Source organism: Budorcas taxicolor, chromosome 16, assembly GCF_023091745.1.
Source record: "Budorcas taxicolor isolate Tak-1 chromosome 16, Takin1.1, whole genome shotgun sequence".
Classification (NCBI taxonomy): domain Eukaryota; kingdom Metazoa; phylum Chordata; class Mammalia; order Artiodactyla; family Bovidae; genus Budorcas; species Budorcas taxicolor.
Window position 1 is genome coordinate 66,576,225 of NC_068925.1, and position 22,349 is coordinate 66,598,573.

Consider the following 22,349-nt stretch of genomic DNA (forward strand, 5'->3'; position numbering starts at 1 on the left):
TTATCAAATCCTGAACAATGTCACCCGGCCTGGCCCATGTGTACAGATGAAGTCATAGCTTGTCCCTCCCACCCAGCTTGCCAATTTTGGTAACAACCCGGACCTTCAGCACTGGCGAAGAGATGCTCTTGGCGGCCTGAATATTTTGGAAGTGGGCTGGGCTATCGATATCGTTGCATTAAACAGTTCCTTGCTCCACAGGAAACACAACAGGGCCCTGCTTTTGCTAATTACCAAACCATTCCTATGTCTCCTTTCCCTTCATCCCCCGCCTCGCCTACTCTCTGCCCTGTATGCATCTTGCCTCATTCATCGGCCAAATTAAAGCTGTAACTACAACGGTAAGGACGTGACTCAGCCCTGTTTTGTTTCTCTCCCTACTGCATAGCTTTATGCAGGTGACTTCTTACTTGAATTCAAGTTGAAATGTACCACGTACATGCCTGTATGCTGTCACTTCAGTCATGTCTGACTCTTTGCGACCCCATGGACTATAGCCCGCCAGGCTCCTCTGTCCATGGGGTTCTCCAGGCAAGAGTTCTCGAGTGGGTTGCCATTTCCTCCTCCAGGGGATCTTCCCCACCCCGGGATCGAACCTGCATCTCTTCCATCTCCTGCACTGGCAGCGGGTTTTTTACCACTCGCGCCACCCGCTTAGTCACGGTGGTAACATGGCACAGGAACCACTGGTGATGTGTATACACACCGTGGGCTTTGAGGACCCCCTTGTTCCCCAGCATCCCAGGTAGCTACTAGTCATGGGGGACGCGGCCAAGGAAAATAAAGCGGGCAGCGAGCCTAGAAGAAATACGGCACAACCAGTCTCCACTCTCTCTCTTTTTTTCTGGAGGGCTTGATTTTCAGAGACTTCTCGAGGTTCTATCAGCCTGAAACCTGAGGGAGTAGCAAAGGAGAGATGAGTGCAGGTTCCAGAACAAGGGAGTACAAGAATGCAGACAAAACCCATGCCTTTTTTATGAATGCGGTGAGGCTGACGGTGCTCTGAACTCAGCGGCAACATGGGGCACAGCTGGTGAATGGTGCCATTTTGCTGGGCGTGCAAGGGAAGACCTCCCGAGAAGCCACTCAGCAGGGAGACAGTGACGCAGGCTTGAGTCATTTTCTTGCCTTGTTCCCTTTAGGCTTCTCTTTCCCATCCTCTTCCTCGGCTGTCTGTTTCCCTTCCTCCCCATGGCTTTTCCACTCTTCACCTTTAGCAGCCAGGGGACATTGCTTTCGCCATGCAGAGAACACTCGGGGACAGAGAGAGGAGAGTGCCAACCTCTGTAACTGCTGATGTTTTATTTAAGAATCTCGAAAAGGACTCGAAGCATTACATAGATGGTACCCTAAGGATGAACACTGGACCTCGTTCATGTTTGTTTCCCTCAAACCTAGCAGAAGGCCTAGCAGAAGGTTAGAACGTTTTCTCCCTAGCCGTAGGCCCAGGACACCCACTCCTCGCTGCGCTCTGGGCCTTCTCTCCCTCGTATCTGGCTCATTCACTGCCCTGTGCCTTCTGCGGGCAGGGACCTCCCATTCGTAGCTGCAGTCCTCTTCCTGGCCAAATGCATGTGCTTCCTATGCCTTTCCTCACCCCTCTGTGTAGGGAGGAAGGAAAGGAACCAGCTTATCACACTCTCCTGTCTCTGGTTGGCTAGCCCATGGAGCAGGAAGAGGGTCAAACCCAACATTCTCCACTCTCTCCATCTGTGACTGGGTGGGCCAGTCACCATCCATTAGGCCTCGGTGGGGGATGGGAGGTAGGCGAGGGGATAAGGAGAGGTTGCTGGGTTCTCTAATCCAGCAAGAACTCTGATTCTCATTGACCAACTGCTCTCAGTTAAAAACTGTAAGGAAAGGAGGTGTGTGCTTAGCTCCCCAAACCTCTAGCCATGTTCAAAACAAATTCTAGGGTATGAGCAATTTTTTCAGAACAAAGAGCTCTAAAGTTTGTCTGGAAGGCACATGTTTTTCAAGAGATATATCGGGGCCCAATGGCTAAGGCTCTGCTCCCGATGCAGGGAGGTTCTATCCCTGGTCAGGAACTAGATTCCACATGCCATGCCACAACTAAAGATTCTGCATGCCTCAACGAAGATAGAAGGCCCCATGTGCTGCAGCTAAGACCCAGTACAGTCAAATAAATAAAATTAAAAAAAATTTAAGGCATATGGGTTGAAATCCCAGACTTGCTAAAGCCATTGTCCTGAAGGAAGTGAGTCTTAAAGGAGATGTATGAGGCTTCATGTCCTACAGGAAGTGAATCCTAGGGGGAACCCGTGAGGCTCCAGTCCACCAAGTACCTTCTCCTGGTGAGGGGCGAAGGGGTGGTACTGAAATCTTAACTCTTAATACCTTCTGCTGCTGCTGCTAAGTCATATCAGCCATGTCCGACTCTGTGCGACCCCTTAGACAGCAGCCCACCAGGCCCCCATCCCTGGGATTCTCTAGGCAAGAATACTGAGAATAAACTAATTGAAGACATCTCTTTGAATTAAATCCATCAAGTGACCTGGAAATCTTCTGCAAAAATACCACAAATTTTTATACTGTTTCTTTTTATCATTGTGAGGAATCAGGTATAACCGGGGAAATTGTTATAATATTAAGTGAAAAAAAATTTTAGTTGTGTCTTATCATAGGACTGAAACTATATAAAAATGGCACACATATGGTCAGAGATTTAAGTGAAACTTTGAAGGCGTTCTGATTTATTAGGAAGATAGGTTTCCAAGAAAATTTTTTAATTTAATTTCAATTGTGATTGATGGTTTTCTTATAAAATAAGAACAATTTTATAAAATAGCCTTTTGGAGAAGTCTGGCCCCATCTGGAGAGAAATCTTTCTTAAAATGAAAATCGTATCTGCTGTTTGAGCTATTAGGAAGAGGGCCTCTGAACCCACTGATGATAATTGTATTTTCTGTGACAAGAGTGGGCAGAATACAGCCTATGGGCCAAATCTAGCCCACCAGACAAGCGTGGGTTTATGTGTTTAAATGGATGAGGGGAACAAAATGCAGAATAATGTTTTCTGATATGTGAAACATTATGTGAAGTTCCAACTTCAGTGTCTACAAATAAAGTTTTATTGGAACACAACCATGCTGTTTCTTTTACTTTTATCTTCTTTTGCATTTATGGCTGCCTTCATGCTTATTGCTGCTGTAGAGTTGCATCAGAGGCCCTTTGGAATGCAAAGCCTAGAATATTTACTGTTTGGCCCTTCACAGAGAAAGTCTCCAATCCCTGACTTAAGACATGGCCCAGGGACATGGCATCCCGAGTCCTGTATCCTTGCTTTTCTCTGTCCTAGGCCTTGCTCACCTCCTCATGGGGAAAAGAACATCATTGACGTCACCTGAGTGCCAACATCCAACAAAACTTGAGAAATAGGTCCCTTACAGTTTCTAAAATATCCTCCTTTTTGCCAGTAGAATGAAGATCTGGGTTTAAGAAACACTTCACGTGTGCTTGCTCAGTCGCTCAGTCATGTCCAACTCTTTGTGACTCCATGGACTGTAACCCACCAGGCTCCTCTGATCCTAGGATTTCCCAGACAGGAATTCTGGAGTGGGTTGCCATTTCAGGGGATCTTCCTGACCCAGGGATCAAACCCGAGTCTCCTGAGACTTCTGCATTGGCAGGTGGATTCTTTACCACTGAGCCTCTTGGGAAGCCCAATAAACACTTCATGGGGGTTTTAAAGCTGTTTAGTTAATACATTCTCTCTTGGAAATGAAAAGGTCAGTCTGCTAGGATTCTTGTCACTGTGCTTGTTATCATGGTAATCATTCCTATATATGGTCAAAGAAGCAGTCAGAGGCTGTCCTACTCCTCCCATTCATTACTAACGAGATCTTTTTCCAACTGAAATAATAACGCGCGAGTCTAATTAGAATAAAGCTCATTAGAGACAGGCATGGCCATTAATGCCTCGATTGATTTTTCTAATGAAATAAGCCGGGGGAGGAGACTTGAACAGCGCAGCTAATTATGTCTGCTTTTCTTCGGCATTACCTCAAAACTTGTTATAAATTGCTGTTGGGCTGTAAACGAAAATGCTGCTGAAACGCTCCCCAGTTGAAGAGGCTCTGACACTTGCAGCCCCAAGAAAGAGGTGGGGGGTTGTGGGGGCATCTGCTCCTGGCCCACAGCCCTACAGGAGGAGGAGTGAACAGCAGCCCCTGGGGGTGGCCCGCGTTTCACTTTTCCACCCTTTTCCCATCTCCTCCACATCATCTTTGTTCTGGATTCTGGCTGGTAGTTCACAGATGCTCAAGCTGTGGAATGCAGCTTCCATGGCCCTGCATTCTTGGTTCAAGGACGGAGCTTAGATGTCAAGATTCCCACAGAAACTTAGATTCAAAGTTGCTGCTAAATGGTGATACATGGGAAAATGTTGGTGGGAAAAGGTATTTGATGGACAGAGAATCAGGATGGCCCATTAAATTCTGCACCACAATACAGCTGGGGCAATTGTGTTTCATTAATCAAGACATTCTTTAGTGCCCAGAAAGCCAGACCATCCCCCAGTACAGGGTAGAAGGCTTCCCAAGAAGGATGACTGAGTCAAGGAACAGAAACTCAGTAAGCCCACGATTAGGAAGAGAGAGGAGGAAGATGAATCACGTAAAGGGAGCAGGCAGGAGGTAAGAGAGTTAACATAATGCACAGGCCAGAAACCTACAGAGCTTCCCAGTGTCCTTCAGAGAGGTGTGGGGAGAGGAGGAGGAATTCTTCCTTTGTCAGGTAGCCTGCTTTATGATGAGCTCAGCAACGCATGTGCTGTGCTATGCCAAGTTGCTACAATCATGTCCAACTCTTTGTGACCCCATGGACTGTAGCCTGCCAGGCTCCTCTCTCCATGGGATTCTCCGTGGACTGTAGCCCGCCAGGCTCCTCTGTCCATGGGATTCTCCAGGCAAGAATACTGGAGTGGGCTGCCATGCCCTCCTCCAGGGGATCTTCCCAACCCAAGAATCAAACCAGGGTCTCCTGCTCTGCGGGCGGATTCTTTACCATAGGAGCTACCAGGGAAGCCCTAACAACGCATGCTTCCACACAAAACTGAGCCTTGTTAAAGCAGACTCCTCTGAACTGCACGAGGATTCCGTGAACTGTTCAAAAGGACGAAGATGAGAGTGCAGTTCTCCCAGGTTCCCGTACTCTGCTGCTCTCCCCAGGCGCCGCTTCCCAGTGAAGTCTGTTACTTTATCAGCAAGATAAAAATCGAAGATGAATAAGGGACATGCACTGTTCTGCAGCCTGTAGTAAGGGAAACAAACATTTGGGCTACAATTACTATAAGGCGTGGTGGTGGGATGGAAGGACCACCGAGAGGGGAAAAGACCAATTCTCCCTAGAGCTCTTACTTGATGATGTTGGAACATGATCGTTAAGACTAAGTAGCTACTAAGTGAAGGCGGGGGCTTCACTCTCATACTCCCTCCTCCTCAGCCTTCTCTTGCTGTGCTGTGCTTAGTTGCTCAGTCGTGTCGACTCTGCGACCACATGGACTGCAGCCCATCAGGCTTCTTTGTCCATGGGGATTCTCCAGACAAGAATACTGGAATGGGTTGCCATGCCGTCCCCCAGGGGACCTTCCCAACCGAGGGATCGAACCCAGGTCTCCCGAACTGCAGGCAGACTACCGTCCGAGCTGCCAGGGAAGCCCTTTGAGTTTTAGTAAATTTACTAAACTGTGTGACCATCAGTACAACTCAGTTTTAGAACATTTCCTTCACATCAGTAAGATCCCTCCTGCCTGCTTACAGCCAGTCCTCTGTCCTACCTCCAGCCCCAGGGAACCAATCTGTATATATATATTTTTTAATGTATCTAGGTTTTATCATTGCTATTAATTAACAATAGCAATGATTGCTGTAATAAGGGTTTTAATAATTTTATGAATCATAACACATATTACAAACTACTTTCCAAAGCAGCCATACCATTTTACAAGGCTATAGAGTTGCATTTCATTGTGCGCTCTCAAGAATTTTTAAATAGTATCTGTCTATCTACGTTTTCCTTTGTATTTTTTGATGACAGAAACAGACCATTCTTTTATTTGTGTGTTTACGGACTTAATTTGTTCTGAATGGATTTCCACTTTGTGTCCCTCCCTCTTACTGAGATCCTGTTAGGTTAATTTTTTATTGGTATGAGCTTCTCATATAACTTGTCATTTACATATTGTATGCTGCTGGTATTTTTCCCACTAAGGTTTGCCTTTTTATTTTATTCTTTTTTGATATATGCAAAGGTTCGTTTTTACATGATCAAATATGTCCATCTTTTTGTTTTTCTTTGTGATCTTTGTCCATGCCTTTGAGGCTGAGAGTTATTTCCCTCTCAAGAGCTTTGACAGAAGTTCAGTTTCATGTTCTGTTTTGTCTTGTTCAGAATTAACACATTGTTTCTCTTGGAATCTGTCACTTCTGGTGACCTCCTTTGTCAGATGCTTAATTCTTACCTATTTTAGGCTGTGTTACTAGTATATCTGATTCTGGGCCAGTGGTTTCTTTGATGGGTGCACCAAGAGAAAGAGAAAGCTGACACATACGCAGGAGAGGGAGACCTGGGAGGAGACCTTGTTACTCGCTGGTAATGGACCAGAGGATGCTCTCAGTCTGGGAGGACCCAGCCTCCCGTTGCTAAGGCCCCGAGTCCGCCATTCTGTGGGAGTTACAGGGAGGCAGCGTTTGGGCTCAGCTCTTGAACACTTTCATGGGCAGCTTGGGAAAGTATCTGACATATTCCAGTGAAAAAGAGGAGGCTCCCTGCCCATAATGTGGTCATTGGAGGTCTGTTCCATGTTAGGTGCGAGGTCAGAGAGGAAGACCTCCAGGTCCTCTTCCAACTCCAGAATCTCAGATCTCTCTAGATACTGTTCCTGCTTTCATTTATTCAACAAATATTTATTGAGCATCTAATATGTCACTGGCGCTCATCTAAGCCCTGGGGATGCAGCAGGGCAGAAAACAGATACTTCTCTTCAAGGGGAAGACAGTCAGTAAAGAAACAAATTCATTTATTCCTAATGTCAGGTAAAGATAGGTAATATAAGTAAAAATGAAGCCGAGTAAGAAGAGCTGTTTTATGTTACGAGCTCAGTGAAGACAATGAGGTGACATTTGAGCAGAGGTCTAAACAAAGCAGGGGCTTCTCTGATAGTTCAGTTGGTAAAGAATCTGCCTGCAATGCAGGAGATCCTGGTTCGATTCCTGGGTCAGGAAGATCCACTGGAGAAGGGATAGGCTACCCACTCCAGTGTTCTTGGGCTTCCCTTGTGGCTCAGCTGGTAAAGAATCTGCCTGTAGTGTGGGAGACCTGGGTTTGATCCCTGGGTTGGGAAGATCCCCTGGAAAAGGGAAAGGCTACCCACTCCAGTATTCTGGCCTGGAGATTTCCATGGACTGTATATGGGGTCGCAAAGAGTCGGACACCACCGAGCAACTTTCACTAAACAAAGCAAAGTAACGGATGGGGTCTGAGGGCAGGAGGAATCAGCCAGAAAGGAGAAGGAAGGAATAGTACCCAGGCCCTGAGGCGCCACTTGTGTGAGGCCCTGAATGCCAAGAAGCAATCCAGCGGTGAGCCCAGTTTCTCACATACTCAGTTTATTAACAGTTGGATCTGCTGATCTCATTTTTCAGTATCATCATGAGAGCTATAATTTATTAATTCCCATGTGCCAAGCTTTGCTGAACACCTATGTGTAATGACTGCTAAGTCTCACAACAGCACTGCAAGCTAGGTCCTCCTGTCCCCATTTTACAGATGGGAAAACGAGCTCACTGCTTCCTCTTGGGAACTTTCATCTTGGTCCAGACTGCCCCACTGGGGAAATACTCAGTTCACAGCTATCTGTTACATGCTCAGTGTGTATGGATTAGGCCAAATGCACACACGTCTATAGAGAAGAACTAGAGACTTCTGGGATAAACTCATACTGGAAACTTGACAGCCAGCCCTAGCCTATTTGCCTACTTAACATGAGGAGAAAAAGTACATTAGACACTTAGGAGGAATAATTCCTTTATTTGAAGTCAGTCTCTGAGCTGGTCCTCTTTAAACTAGCAGAACATAACATCATGACAATGCCCTTTCCTTCACTACACTGTAATATTGCTAATTGAAAGCCTAGACCTTTCAACAAGTAGAAAATCCTTATCCTAGAACCTTAGAAATGTAGGAGTTGACATAAACTTCCAGTTTCGAAGAAAATCATGCAGACAATCGAAGAGGACATGGAAAATACACAGAGTAAGGGTGTGGTCAGGGAAAGTGTTAGTTGCTCAGTCGTGTCTGACTCTGCAACCCTGTTGGCTATAGCCCACCAGGCTCCTCTGCCCATGGAATTCTGCAGGCAAGAATACTGGAGTGGGTAGCCATCCCCTTCTGCACGGGATCCTCCTGACCCAGGGATCGAACCTGGGTCTCCTGCACTGAAGGCAGATTCTTTACCATCTGAGCCATGGTACGCAAAACCTCCTTAAGATTTTTTTGAATCTGCACCACATGCCCCTCTGCTTTTTCAAACAACCCCTCCTTGTCAGCATCATCGTGAGCTTCCATTCTTCACGCTGTGGGGGCCTCGTGGGGACCTGACTCTGTAGCTTTCACTGTATCCTTTGCACAAGGGCAGAATTGTGTCTACCAGCCCCTAATTCTGGCTGCATAAAGCGTCTCTACAAAGACTTCCATTTTGTCATCCCTTTGAGGGGAAAGGGCATGCTTTGGGCTGAGAGAATTGCTGTGTAGCTCACACACCCAGCTCACTCCTGCTTCCTGTCTTCGACAGCTGAAGGTTTTAAGGTTCTCTTTTTAGCACAGTTCTTTAAAACTTTAAGTGAGATGTGAAGTCACATTACAGTAACAAGCTCCCTATCTTGCCCGGTAGAGCCAATGTGCAGGTGGGGTCCCATGTGATGCTGAGATGGGGCTGCCTCCGTAAGTTTTCTCAGGTTCCCCTTAAAATGACACTTGGCCATATGGGAGCGCTTACTCTCCATGTTTTTGATTTCCAAGTTTTCTATTCATAAAATAATTGGTTCTCAGAACTGCTGACAGGTGAAAATAACAAAAATAAAACTGATTTGAATTTAACTGAGTCATCCGCTCACTATAGTCATTAACGAAAGAGGCAAGGATTCTGGGCTTCGCTGAGATTTCCCCACAAGTAACAGCGTGCAGGACTCTTACCTACTTTGCAGGGTTGGTGTGAATCACCAATGAAATAGTGTCTGCAAAGCCGCTGATGCCATTTTCTTTCTCCTGCTCATAGTCATAATAATAATTTCAGAGGAGCAAATGCTAGGAAAATGAAAGTTGCTGCTCGGGGTTGACACAGAGGGTTTACAGAGATTTGTCCCTCAAAAGGGGGCACATTCTTTTTTGCATAGAATGATAGGTTCTTTAAATTCTAAAGTGCTTTACAATTTTCAAAATTTCACATACATGATTTCATGTAATGTCATAATAATCCTTTTTTCCCTCTACCCCTTAAAAGAGGGCACTTTCTTATGGTAACAGTATTCTTGGAGGGTCTGAAACACTCCCTCTGCATAACCCTGTAACTCATTTACAGAGCTGGAGACTGCTTTATCATTGAGTACACTAGTTCATGTGTGTGTGTGTGTGTGTGTCTGTCTGTCTGTCTGCCTATCATTGCATCCAAGTCCTTCCTTGTGGATGAGGTGCCCTATGAACCCCACATTGGCCAGCTGGGCCTTTGCTCTGATTGAGGCTTCGTCAGAAGGGAACGGACCTAGGTGTCTGCCATAGAAGCTTTATTGGAGCACATGAGTCCTGGTCCATCTGGGGTGCAAGGCTGAGGTGGGAGGAAGGATTCCCCGACACCTGGCAGATTACCATTTGTGATGACAGTTCACACCCCCCATCAGCCACAGGGAAGGTGGTCCCTAATCTCCTGCCATGGCCTGAACAAACACGGGGTTCAGCAGCAACAGTAGTAATAACAGAAGCAGCTGATAGTTATTGACCACCTGCTAGATACTATATTTTTCCCCTTTGATCCTGATCACAACCTAGTGAGACAGAGACCATGATTATCCCCAGGATGTCAGCCCAGTGATGTGCCCAGTGTCACATAACAGCGTGCGTGTCCACATACACGTGGGGAGAGTCATCTTTCCTTCCCTCAGAAAACCTCCGTGGAAACTCCGCGAGTCCACTTTCCCCTCCACCCACCCAGCACCCACCCACAGGCCTGCTCTCTGTGCCCAGTGAGTTGTTTCTGATAGCTGTGGGTGTGTCCCATTTCCCACAATGGAGACTAAACCTCCCACGCTCCGGGTCCATGAGGACCCCCTAGCTCCCCATCGTGTGGCTCAGGGAGTGTCTCCGGGGTGGTCAAGGCCAACAACAGCTGGCATCTGCTGGGGCGGCCTCACCAGGGAGGGGTCGGGAAGAAGACTGCTGAGTGCACACTTCTTTTGTCAGGATTGGTACCCTGCCCAGGAGACATTTTCATACAACAAGTAGAGCAAGCCTAGAGATGACACCAGGTTCAAAAACTCTGCCAGGAGCAAGGGTGAGAATTGCTAGTGTGATAGAGGAAGCCAGAAGCATGCTCAGTGGTGACTCAGCCAACGAGAACAAGCCATCTGGGGCCAGTTAGCATGGGGACAGGCCACCCTCACGCGCTCACAGGCCCTGAAGACTTCATCATGTGGCAACATGTTACTTATCAAACACACATGTATTTGTGTGTGACACATACAACATGTATAAAGTTATGTGCCAGGCAGGACCGAATCACTCTATTATTAACTCATTTAATCTTTAGCAGCCAGGTGAAGTTGGTACCATTGTTATCTTTGTTTTACAAATGAGGAAAGTGAGATGCAGGGAGATAACGTACTCAGAGTTAATGTCACAAAGCCAGGGTGACCACCCAGCCAAGTGGTACAGCCGTGCACTATGATGATGCTGAAATATTGAGAGAATATGAGCTACTTCCTAAACAGTATTGTGACAAAGAAACAAACCACGCATTTGAGAAATAGTTGTATGCCAACTTATTATTTTCTGTATGTTTTAGATATGTTTAGGAATAAGCCTATTTATTTAGACTTATTTAGAAATAAGTATTTAGAAAATTTTCTAATTTTTTAGAAAATTTAGAAAATTTTATTTTTTGTAGGTATTTAGAAAGTGTCATTTTTAAAGGAACTTGTTTCCCCCACAAATTGAAAAATGTAGTGTATATTTAAAAAGAAAGAGGTTGGGACTTCCCTGATGGTCCAGTGGTTAAGATTCTGAGTTCCCAATGCAGGGGGCGTGGGTTTGATCCTTAGTTAGGGAACTAAGATCATATATACCACACAGTATAGCCAAAATAATAATAGTAATTTAATTTAATTAAAGAGCTCCACCTCTCCCCACTGCTGCTAAGCCAGTTGTTTTTGCCCTGCCCCTAGCCATGGTCAAGCCCCTCCCCATACGCTTCTCCCATCCTTATCTAGATCATGGGGAGGCTTGGATGAGAAGTACTTTAGACAGTCAGGACATGGCTCCCACTTCTGTTGAGAAGAAGACGTGGCCTATGGTCACTTCTACAAAACCCTAAGATATTAGCACAGGATGTTTGCAGAGACCAAACCCCAGATACCACCCATAAGAAAGTTAAAGATGTGTGCATGACCTGCCAAAGACTGGATGTTGTGTAAAAGCTTTATGAATTTAGAAAACTTCTGGGACTCTCTGGGCTTTGCTTTTCTCATCTGAGAAATGGGAGATGGGACCATGCATGACACCTAGGGCTGTGGTGGCAGAATAAGCAGCCACAATAGTACTTGAAAAGCGCTAAACATGGTACCCAACATGTACTCACCAAACTTGAGCATTGCCTGATGGCCACTGTTCACAGCTCTGTGATCCAGGGGTCAAGGGCTAAGTCCTGTTGAGTCAGTGTGATTGTCACTCCAGGAAATCAGAAACAACAAACAGACACAGACTGAAAGTAACTGGAACTCGGTCACATTAGCCTCTCTCAGGAGGCAAGGCCCCTGTCATCCTACATGTACCCTTCTCAACCTCGGTTACTGAGCCTCTTGTTCTTCGGATACCCTTGTATCTTTCCAATACATTCCTCTTTTTTTTTTTTTTCTTAAAGAAAGAAAGGAAGTGGTCAAAGATTATAAATAGTATGGATACGTGACTTTATTCAAAACCCTTATCTGTGACACTGTGAGACAGGCAGGGCAGAGACTTGTTCCCATGCTCTGTGAGGGATTACAGATCACAGAACTGTGTGCTTTGACCAAGACACTCAGTGACGGGACATGTGGAACTTAAATCCCAGACCTAACTGTGCCTTCATAGACTATATACCCTGCTGGAGAGAGGACGATATATGTTCAAAAGCAGCAACTGGATGTCGTTCTTAAGCCTTCAAGTAACCTGTTTTGTTTAAGTTCTGGGCTTGGAGGTGCAGCTGTGGAATGCTAGCAGCCCTGGCCCTGGGAGAAAGGGTCTTGCTCACTGTTCTCTGTGTTTTCTCCTGTTCATGACAAACTGGTCTCCTGAATGGATCATCCATTTGGTGATTATGTGCTGAAAGGCTGAGTCTTATCTGTGCCTAGAATAATATAAATCCTTACCAATACAAAGTGAAGTGAGTGAAAGTGGCTCAGTCATGTCCAACTCTTCGCAACCCCATGGACTATACAGTCCACAGAATCCTCCAGGCCAGAATACTGGAGTGGTTATCCTATCCCTTCTCCAGGGGATCTTCCCAACCCAGGAATCGAACCAGGGTCTCCTGCATTGCAGGTGGATTCTTTACCAACTGAGGTATCAGGGAAGCCCTACCAATACAAAACAAAGGCTTATTAGAAGTTTGGTAAAACTTTGAAGCGACGATGTATATACAGTTTACAAGTTGGTCAATGTGTATTTATGACTTACATACCTGATGCCCAGCAGTCACTGCTGGAGCCTGGGTTTCATTGCAGGGAGACATAAACTGAGAAGATGGATTGCAGATAACTATCTCAAGCTCTGCTTTGAATTTCTCATTCACATCTTATTCTTTTCTTTTCCTCTCAAGGGTCGAGATTATTGTTCGGAAGAAGAAGATATCACATAGCACCAATCCTACCAGTCAAACCGGGAGCTACTACTGTGTAAATAGGTTACACCCCAGTTGAAATCTTTGCAAAGGTTGGTTCTCTTCAGCGAACAGCACTATAGCAAAAGAAGATCGTTCCATATCGTATGCCCCATTAAATTACAGTGTTTCTTAATGAACTTGCAAAGGAATATTGCTAAAAACAAACAAAAACTGTTATCGAACTTTCTTTGTTGCTGCTAGTTAAAACTTGTTGCAACTTTTCACTTCTCTCAGTGTCCAGGTCTGCAGCAAAATTCTGCAATTTCACCTTAAAGATACTGTTGGGTTTTACAGATGCTCTCCAACCTATTTTCTAAAAGATGAGGTAGTGGTGAACTCAGATGTCCAGCTTCTATTCTAGACTGGTTCCGCTTCTAAGACAAGCGCCTCCTTCCCCCTCCCTCCCTGCCTCCCCCAGCAGTCCAGAGCCTTGCTTCTCACTGGCAGTGTTGCGCTTTGGAGATGGGATGGTTGCTATGGCAAGCCTAGTTTCTCTGCTAAGAAGAAGTAGAGACGCTATTATCAATTCCAAGCATGTCGTGACATGACTCCTGGAAGTGACATAGGAGCGAGCAGCAGGTGGTTTCATTTCCTGGGTCTCTTAATCAAAGATCAAGCTTGCAACATCAGTTTTGCTCAGATGCAGACGGAAGTGTGATCACAATCATTTTGAATCCCTCTTGCCCACTTTTTTTTCTAAGAAAATAAACATTTTACTGTTTTTATGTATCCTTGTCTTCTCCCATTCATCCAGCTCAGTGTTTCATGATGATCCTGGGTGCAGAAGCTGAGTCCTCCTAGCAATGGCACCTTCATGGCTCCCTGCCACCATGTACAACCCACCACGCAAGCTCAGTGCTGGCAGTGGTCAGAGGTGATGAGGGGGACACCCCACAGCTTGTTAGGAGGGCCTGAAACCACCCCGTTACCTTTCACTTTGTCAGCAAATAAACCACCCTACTTCCTAATCCTCTCCCTTCAAGATGTCACGTGAGCCTTGCCACTTCCATTCTCTCGTTGGCAGCACTGGATGGTGCCGTGAAAAGCGTTTGCCGCCTGGAAAATGTAGTATTCCATTGACACTGGTGATGATTTCCAGAGATGCGAAAGCCAAAGCCCCGGGCCGTAGTGGGGAACGTAAACTGTGGGTTTGGTAGAGTTTATTTTTCCATATTCTATGAAGAGAATGATCTCTTCTCAAAGACAGAAGTAATATTTTTCACATATGTTGTCACAAGTAAATAGCAATCAAAAGGAGAAAATAACTTTTGTATTTTTTTAACACATCCAACAGCTTTGACGAGAGTTCTCTTTGTTACTTTTGGGGGAGGGCACCCTGTTCAATGCCACGCCAGCAGTCCAGGATTGGATTTGTTACACACACACACACACACACACACACACACACACACACACAAGTAAAACACAGGAAAAGCACTGTATGTTTCTCTTTGTGGGGTTATGAACACAAAAGGCCTCACTATCAGCCACTCTACTGCCCTCTGAAGGTGGGTAGTTAATACAGTCAGGAGGTTACCTGCCACCGAATAGACTAGGAAGCTTAGTGTAGTCTTGCTGCGAAGACGAGCCTTGACTTGAAAATCCATCCATATAGCTGATGGCACCACTAATGTGTCCGGGGAGAAATTCCTTATCTCCTTTTGGACCCAGCAGCACACCCCAAACATGAGGGGAAGGAAACTCAGTCAGGCACTAGAGAAAACGGACTCAAACGTTAGCAACAAAAGCCCTTCCTTCTTTCAGCCGGCAGCGGCAGCTATTTTGGGGAGCAGCTGTGGTTGTTACATAAACAGAGACGCAGCCAAAATTTCATGCTCTTTATCCTGCTTCAAGCAGAAAAAAATGCAGGGAGAGTTCAAGTCGCCTAGGGTTTTACATCCCCTCCCTTTGTATGGTTTTTTTGGCCTAGTGACTAAAATAGTTTTCCTCAACTGTAAACGGACTGCTGAGCCCCACCTCAGACTTGTGCCCCACCTCAGACTTGTTCACTGTTCCAAGAATGACCTTTTCCCGAGATCCCTTGCTCTTATCAAGCAAGAATGAAGCAGACACTGAACACCTTCCATGTGGTGTCTCAGATAGCGTCTTCCCCGAAAACCACCACCTTCAACCGAGATAAGACATGCTCACGTCGTTTTTCTTACGGTCATGTTTAACATTTTGACATGATACACATACACAGAACCACATGTCCCTTGGAATCTGATTTTTGAGGGTTTCAAGTGTCGTTTCTGTGAACCAGTGGCTTTTCACCTGGGTTCTGTCCTCTGGGTTTAACACTGGCTACCTCGCTGATGTGCAAATGTCATTTCACCTGCAGACACGCGTGGTACACTTAGATCTGAGAAACGGGGTGGCCGAGCCGGTTGGCACGAAATGCTTGATTATGTTAGCAACACTCAAAACTGTCTGTTTTCCATTTGTCGGTTTTAATCATAAAATTGTCAAGTGATTTGTGTTTGTATTTGATTTTTTTATGCCTTCTGAAAAGGTCTAACGCAAAAACCTGTTGCCTTTCTCCCCCCCTGCCCCGAGTATGCGAACTTTAAGCACACTGTCTCAGATACAATGAAAAAATAATCTGGAAGCTGGTGCTTCTGCTGGCTGTTATCTCTGAGGCTTCAGGGAGATGGAAGGAGGGAGGGAGGGAAAGGGCCTGGCGGAGGGAGGTTAAAAAAAGGATGAGAGATGGACCCAGGAGCATTTAGGACAGAGCAGGTCGAGGGAATGGCCGTGGGCCGGGTGAGATGCAGGATCCAGCTGTTTAGCGGCCAGCGGGCAGGGCGGACTGTCGGCAAGATTTACTGCGCGATTACTCACGCCTTGTGCGCTCTGAGTTGTCGAATTGTGAAAGTTCAGCAGTCTGTGCGTAGCTCTCTTTTGGTTGGCGGAGATTCGGGATCACGGAGTACTGCTGTCATAATTGAATGCGTGTTTGTTACTGGCTGAGAAGCTTAAAAAGAGGCTTTTTAACCTCAGTGATGCCTCCAAGCCCCGGGCTGGAGCGCAGGGCGGTGTTATGGTCTATTTAGGGACAAAGAAGGTACAAAGTCTGGGGACAGAAAACTAGGTCAGCCGTCAGACACAGCAGCGGCCGCCCCCTGGGAGACAGGTCTCTCTCTCGGCATCTGCAGCGCCCAGGGTCTGAGGTCGGGCTCTGATGCCCAGACTGAGGAGGAACCTCGGGTGCTTCAGTCCTCTGTGCGGTGCCAGCCTCCTCCGCCTCGGTGTCGGAGGCTCCCCCAGGCTCCAGGGCTGCGACAGGAGCAGGCCCAGGGATGATGGCGCCCCCTTTCGGTAACAGTTTGTTATAACTTTGTCCTCCCAATTTCACGGAGACTTGCCTCTTAGGGCCAGCCTCTCCCCTAAGCCTGCTAAGAGCAGAAATTATACCTCTTATGCAGTTTACATCAGTAGCCTATGAGGCCCCTTGGCATATTGATGGCAAGCCCTGCTTAGACATCGGCAAGAATTTAAAAGAGCATTTCCACGTCTCCTGGCTTTAGAAAAGAAACTCAGTTAAGTATGTCAGTTTGATGGGAAAAAAAATTATCAAATTCCTAGTCTAGGAAAATACTGACTCTAAATCTGGGACTAAATACTAAATCTAAATACTGGACTCTGGGACTCATAAATTTTTTATGAAAGGCAAAACAATTGGCTCTCTCCTTCCTCCTCCCAACTCCATCATAAAAAAAAAAAAGTATCAGATTACAATGTATAATTTTACATAAAATCTGCTTTACCCTGGAAGCTGTGCTCAGAGCTTTCTTTCTTTGTACCTCTCAGAAATTAAACTTTTTGCTAAGTTGCTTAAAATCCTAGTAGAAGAATAAGGCCTGGTCATGGAGAGGGGAGATATATTTAAAGGCATAATGAAAAGGTGGCTCAAAGCTGGAAGGTGGCCTCTCAGTGGCACAGGTGGATGACTGAACACGCCTCCCTGCCCTGCTCTCTACCCCAGGTGCTTGTGTGAAGCCGGGTGAGGCAGTCAGCTTCCACACAGCTCAAGTCCCTGCCATCGACCTTTGGAATCTCATGGATGAGGTGTACGAATTGCCTTTGCCAATGAATGGACATGTTTTTCCAAGGGGGGAAAATGCCCTTGACTTCAGTCACTTTTTTGTATGTCTCTGGAAGAGAGTCAAGTGCCATGGAAGAATATGAGGTTTGTGGGTAAATAGATTTACTTTTGTGAGAGACCTTAGGATGGGCTCACTAGTTATGCCGTGCTTTTCAGGAGACTCTTGTACCTTACCTGGGATCTAATCTAATCTTAGGGAAAAAGGAAAAGGAACTAACTTTTATTATTTAAACTCACTCTGTGCCAGATACTATGCTAGGCATTTTTATAACTGTCTTGTCACAATAATCCTGGGAAGTCAATCAGTTAGCCCCATGTTCTAAGTAGTGTATCTTAAGTGTAGAATGCATCTATCCAACATAAATGCCCATGTTCAAAGAAGGAAAGATGTCATTCAAGTGCTTTTTAAAAATTATTATTATTATTATGCCCTGTGCAATGTAACACTGTGAAAACAACCCTTTGGGGGCATCTCCCTCTTCCAGAGTCTCCTGGGCTCATCACCAGCATGGTTTCCCCATGGGGAGTGTTTTCTTGGCCTTCCCATATCTGATGAGCGACACACAAACCAGGAGAGGCTAGTAGGGTGTTAGTGCCTGGAAGGAAAAGGCTTTGGGGTTTTAGACACATCTCTCTCTCCTTGGAATACTTTCAGCATCTGGAAAAGAAGGCTGCCGTCTACAGTTAGGCATCCAACATGGCCAGAATGGGCTTTCGAGTGCTCTGACTTCTTTCCTGGGTCCCAAGTCTTGTTTCATCCCAGGATGCATCCTTTGAGGAAAGTGAGCCTTAACCTTCTGAGAAGTTTAAGAGAACCTGATCTCCAAAGGTGGAGGAAGGGCAATGCCTAGACCATTAACTTGAAATTCTTTCTTGTGGGCTAGGGTTTGGCGTCTCTTTTTGATCTTTGGACTGGGAGCTCTGTGTTTCCCAGGCTAGTGTAAGCATTGAAACTAGATGCAGATCTCTTTCAAGACCTTAAATGTTTTAGATGGTCATGTAGTGACTTGGGTAGGCATTTAAATAATTTGTTCAAAGGTCAAAAGAGTCTGAGAATTCCCCAGAGTTCCTCTCCTTGCTTCTAAGGCACAACAACCTCTGAAGAAGATGATTCATGTCTCCATAGCAACTGTTAAAGGTGCTGCCTAGAGGGGACCTGCCTCCACCCTCACTTTCTTAGCTTGAAAGAATCAAAAGAGTTTCCTTGTGTCAAGGGGGTGCTATGTCCAGTTTTCTCATGAAAACTGTCCCCAAGATTCCTGCTTCTTTCTAACATGGTAGCTGTCAAAATCCTTTAAGATGGTGTTGGAACTGACTCTTATCTCTTGGAAGCCAAAGAAAAATTGCTTTAATTGAGCAAGATTCACCTCTAAACCAAGGCCCCATTCTAATACTGTCTTCCCTCTCTTCTCTGAGTGCTCCCTTCTTTGCTTTCCAGGGGTTATTTTTAGCCCAAGCCTTTCCATCTGATTGAGTAAGACTTAGAGGCAGTAAAAATGAACGCCACAAACTCAAACTTAGCCAAAACTGCCTTAGGGTCCCTCAGGTTAGAAAATAGCTCTAGAATATTGGAGACCGCTGGGCTTGGACCCAAAAGTGATTGAACAGCCCCTGGTTTCTGCCTTTTCAGTCCAGATCTTCAGAGACCCTTCTCCCTGGACAGTCAAATGAGCAAGGGAAGTTTTGAAGTAGATTGCAAGCCAGCTTTTCCATTCAGAGCAAGATGCAAATTCATTTTTGAATTTTTGTATCGATTTTCCTGGAGCAGAACCAGGCAGCTGCTTTATTAGGACTCTAAATTTGGATCAATTTCCTAACACACTCATATACACACCACAGAAAGATACATGGAGAAAAAAACATACTTTATCATTTAAGTACTTCAAGAAGAGCTGCATTTTGCTTTGTATAATCTTTAAGACAACGTCTAAGAAATCATGAGTGTAATTATAATAATACCAAACTAGGAAAAGCTAGTGATCACGTTCTCCAAAGTCTGAGTGAGAACCAAATAGGAGGATGGAAATCTGCTGGTCGTCTGGCCTCGCACCCGCTCTGTGCCCAGATGCCTGCCATTAGCATCTTTCACTCACTTGGGCTCCCCCCCTGGACTCTGTGGTTAGCAGTCTTTCCAACTTTGGGCAATACAGGACACGAGCCAGGTCCAGGCATACCCCCCAGCACTTCTCACACTCTCCCACTCAGCCAGTGTGGTCCCAATTGCAGCATTTCACCAGCTCTACTGGGACACAACAGCCCTAGGGAGTGGGGTTGGGCCCCTTCATCCAGGTTGGCCCAGATGTAGCATTTTTAGCATTGCCTTCCCCGATGGGCTTCCCTAGTGGCTTAGCTGGTAAAGAATCCTCCTGCAGTGGGGGAGACCTGGGTTCGATCCCTGGGTTGAGAAGATCCCCTGGAGAAGGGAAAGGCTACCCACTCCAGTATTCCGGCCTAGAGAATTCCATGGACTGTATAGTCCGGGGGGTCTCAAAAAGTCAGACACGACTGAGCGACTTTCACTCACTCACTCCCTAGTGTCTAGGACTCAGTTATTTAACAGATCATTTGGAGCATCTTGTTATTAGCTCTAGGCACTGAGCTAACGGCCAGCAGTACACAGATGACCCAAACCTAGCTCCCGTCGCGAGGAGCCCACTGTTAGTGGGGAAGACAATGTGGGAAGCGGTGCTGCAGGAAATTCCTTCGGGGTGCCGAGGGAGAATCTCAGAGGGGCAGCCGCCCAGCTTTGTAAACCGGGGGCTTCCCAAAAGAGGGGACTTCAAAGCCCGAGTGTGTCAGAGGCCTGAGGGAAAGCAACGCAGAGGGCCTTCAGGCTGAGGGGACAGCATGGGACACAGGTGAAAGAAGGGCCAGCATGGGTGGCAGGGCCGCAGGCACAGAAGCGGCTGGAGTGGGAGCTGAGGGAGGAGAAGAGATGCAGGCAAGGCAGCCAGGGACCCCGCCCCGGCGCATAAGGGGGCTGTGGGTGCTCAGCTCTCTGAAGCCCACTTCTGAGGCCTCCAGAGAGGTAAGTGTGGTCCCCATCAGGACCAGGAGTCCTGTCCTCACCATGGAAGGGCACAGATGCTTCCTGAGACGGTTTGTTCCTGTGTATCCTCCACCCGTGCCCCAGCTCCTGGTCCTTTCCCCCAGACCTGTTTGCTCTCAAGGGCTTTACCCCAGGCTGGATTTAGAGACATACAGGGGACAGCTCTGGGTCACCCTGACCTGTCTGTAGAGCCACCCAGACTAAAAATACCTCCTGGGAACTGGCTGCCCTAGAGCTCGGGATGAGGGTACACCCAAAGATAAATACGTGGGAAGCCGCCAAGGATTTCCCCACCCTGGGTATGAGGCCTTCATTCATTCTACCCACAGGCAGCCTCCCTTGGACAGCCTTTCCCTGGGTTGGGTCCCACCTGGTGGCCGAGCCTCCGCTCTGTCTGCGGTGTGCACCTGTGTCCTGCCAAAGAAAGGGAAATTCAAACAAAACACAAAAGCACAGATGGACTGTATGCACGTGGAAAACACCTGCCAGCCTGGACAGCGGCTGAGCCTCGTGGGGACAGGGAGGCCCCCCGGGGGCTCGGAGACAGCAGGATCTCTCTGTGCAGACAACTCCAGGTGCCTTTTAGGCTTTCCAAAAACTTCTTCGGAGCTCAGAGCATTGGGTTTCTCTTCCCCTTGCCCCCCCCGCCCCAGATAAATTGTTAGAAGGAGAAGAAAAAGAATTAGATGCATCCAAACACTAGCTGTGAGACTGCATGGTTTCTAGAAACTCCAGAAAAGGTCACAGCAGGTAGCATCATTTCCTTGAGAAGCTGAAGGCGTTGGGGGCTGAAAGCAGTTTTCCCAGCTGAATGGCTCAGGTCTTCTGCCCGCGGATCCCCAAGAGCCCCGAGGGCTGCTTAGGACTCACCTTCTTCGCACAAACCCCACAGCTGCCATCCTGGCTGCAGGCTGGCATGTTCACCAGCCTTCTGGACTCAGAAAGACTGTAGCTCACACACCTACTCTTTCCCAGATATTCCTCTGGCTCCTTGCAGAGGAATTTTCTAATTCTGTGTCTTGTGGTTCCCACGCGAATTTCACAGCCGCCTAGGCTTTTTGATGAGAATTCAGCCTGTGGTCATCACGACGCTGGAAACTGACAGAGCGTGTGGCCTCAAATACACCTGCTTTAAAGTGAAGGCCTAGAAGGTCACCAAGCAGGGGTGTGGTCATGGAATCTGGCCAGGACTGCCTTCGGGCAGCATCTCCCCATTGTCTGCCCTGATCCAGCTCCCTCTCCATCACCGGGAAGAGATCAAAAGGCTTCCTTGTCAGGGTCAAAGGCTGTGCCTGTGCTCTTCCCAGGGGCATGTGTGTTTTCTTGAGGATAAGGCCTTAACATTTAAAGGAAATCGAGCAGCGGGACCAGGAGGCCTCAGCTCTTATTCAGGTCTGGGAGGTAATCTTGAGGCTTTGCTTTTCTGAGCACCTGCAAAAGCTTCTCAGAGGGGTTTGAGCGCCCAGCAGGGCAGCCTCCCCAGGGCTCCACGTGCACACGGATTCTGTGCAGCAGTGGGTGCCCATCTCTTTGGGCCACACATGCCTATCAGCAAAAAACCTTGCAAGATGTACCCCTCCATAGGTTTATCAATTTATTTAAAGTATATATTCATATACTCCTCTACTATTAGGCAAATTTTTTTGAAAGTACACAGCATAGAAATTTTTAAAGAATAAGATGAAAAATACTATAGACAAGAGGTTCTAGTATTTTCTCTCTGAACCCCTGAGGGTTTGGGTGCCCCCTCGTAGGTGCACAGCCACTTTCGACACCACTATTTTAAGAGCAAATCAGCACACCTTGATGGCATGCTTTCCCAAACCCTGTGCTGGTACTCGGCCTGCAGAATAGGAAGGTCTTGAAGCAACCTCCCCCACCCCAACCCAGGAGCTTCTAGTCTGGGAGATAGGGCAAGCAAGCTCTCAAACCACAGAAGCTTCGAGAGTTCAAAACCCCATCCAATAGGAAAGCTGTTCCTAGACAGTAGTGGCTGTAGGTGCTAAAAGAAGGTCAGATACACTGTATAGAGCAGTGGGGTTGCTCAT

The 22,349-nt window shown here is 46.7% G+C and overlaps 1 protein-coding gene across 2 annotated transcripts in view; it reads left to right on the forward strand.

Moving 5' to 3' along the window:
- Window positions 1-13,876, forward strand: part of C16H1orf21 (chromosome 16 C1orf21 homolog) — a 240,703-nt gene extending 226,827 nt beyond the window's left edge. For both annotated transcript variants that reach the window (XM_052653486.1, XM_052653485.1), the window contains one exon: window positions 13,085-13,876. In XM_052653486.1, coding sequence (XP_052509446.1) covers window positions 13,085-13,123 — 39 coding nt within the window. In that variant the 3' untranslated portion in view covers window positions 13,124-13,876. The remainder of the gene's footprint in view (window positions 1-13,084) is intronic.
- Window positions 13,877-22,349: the final 8,473 nt, after the last annotated feature.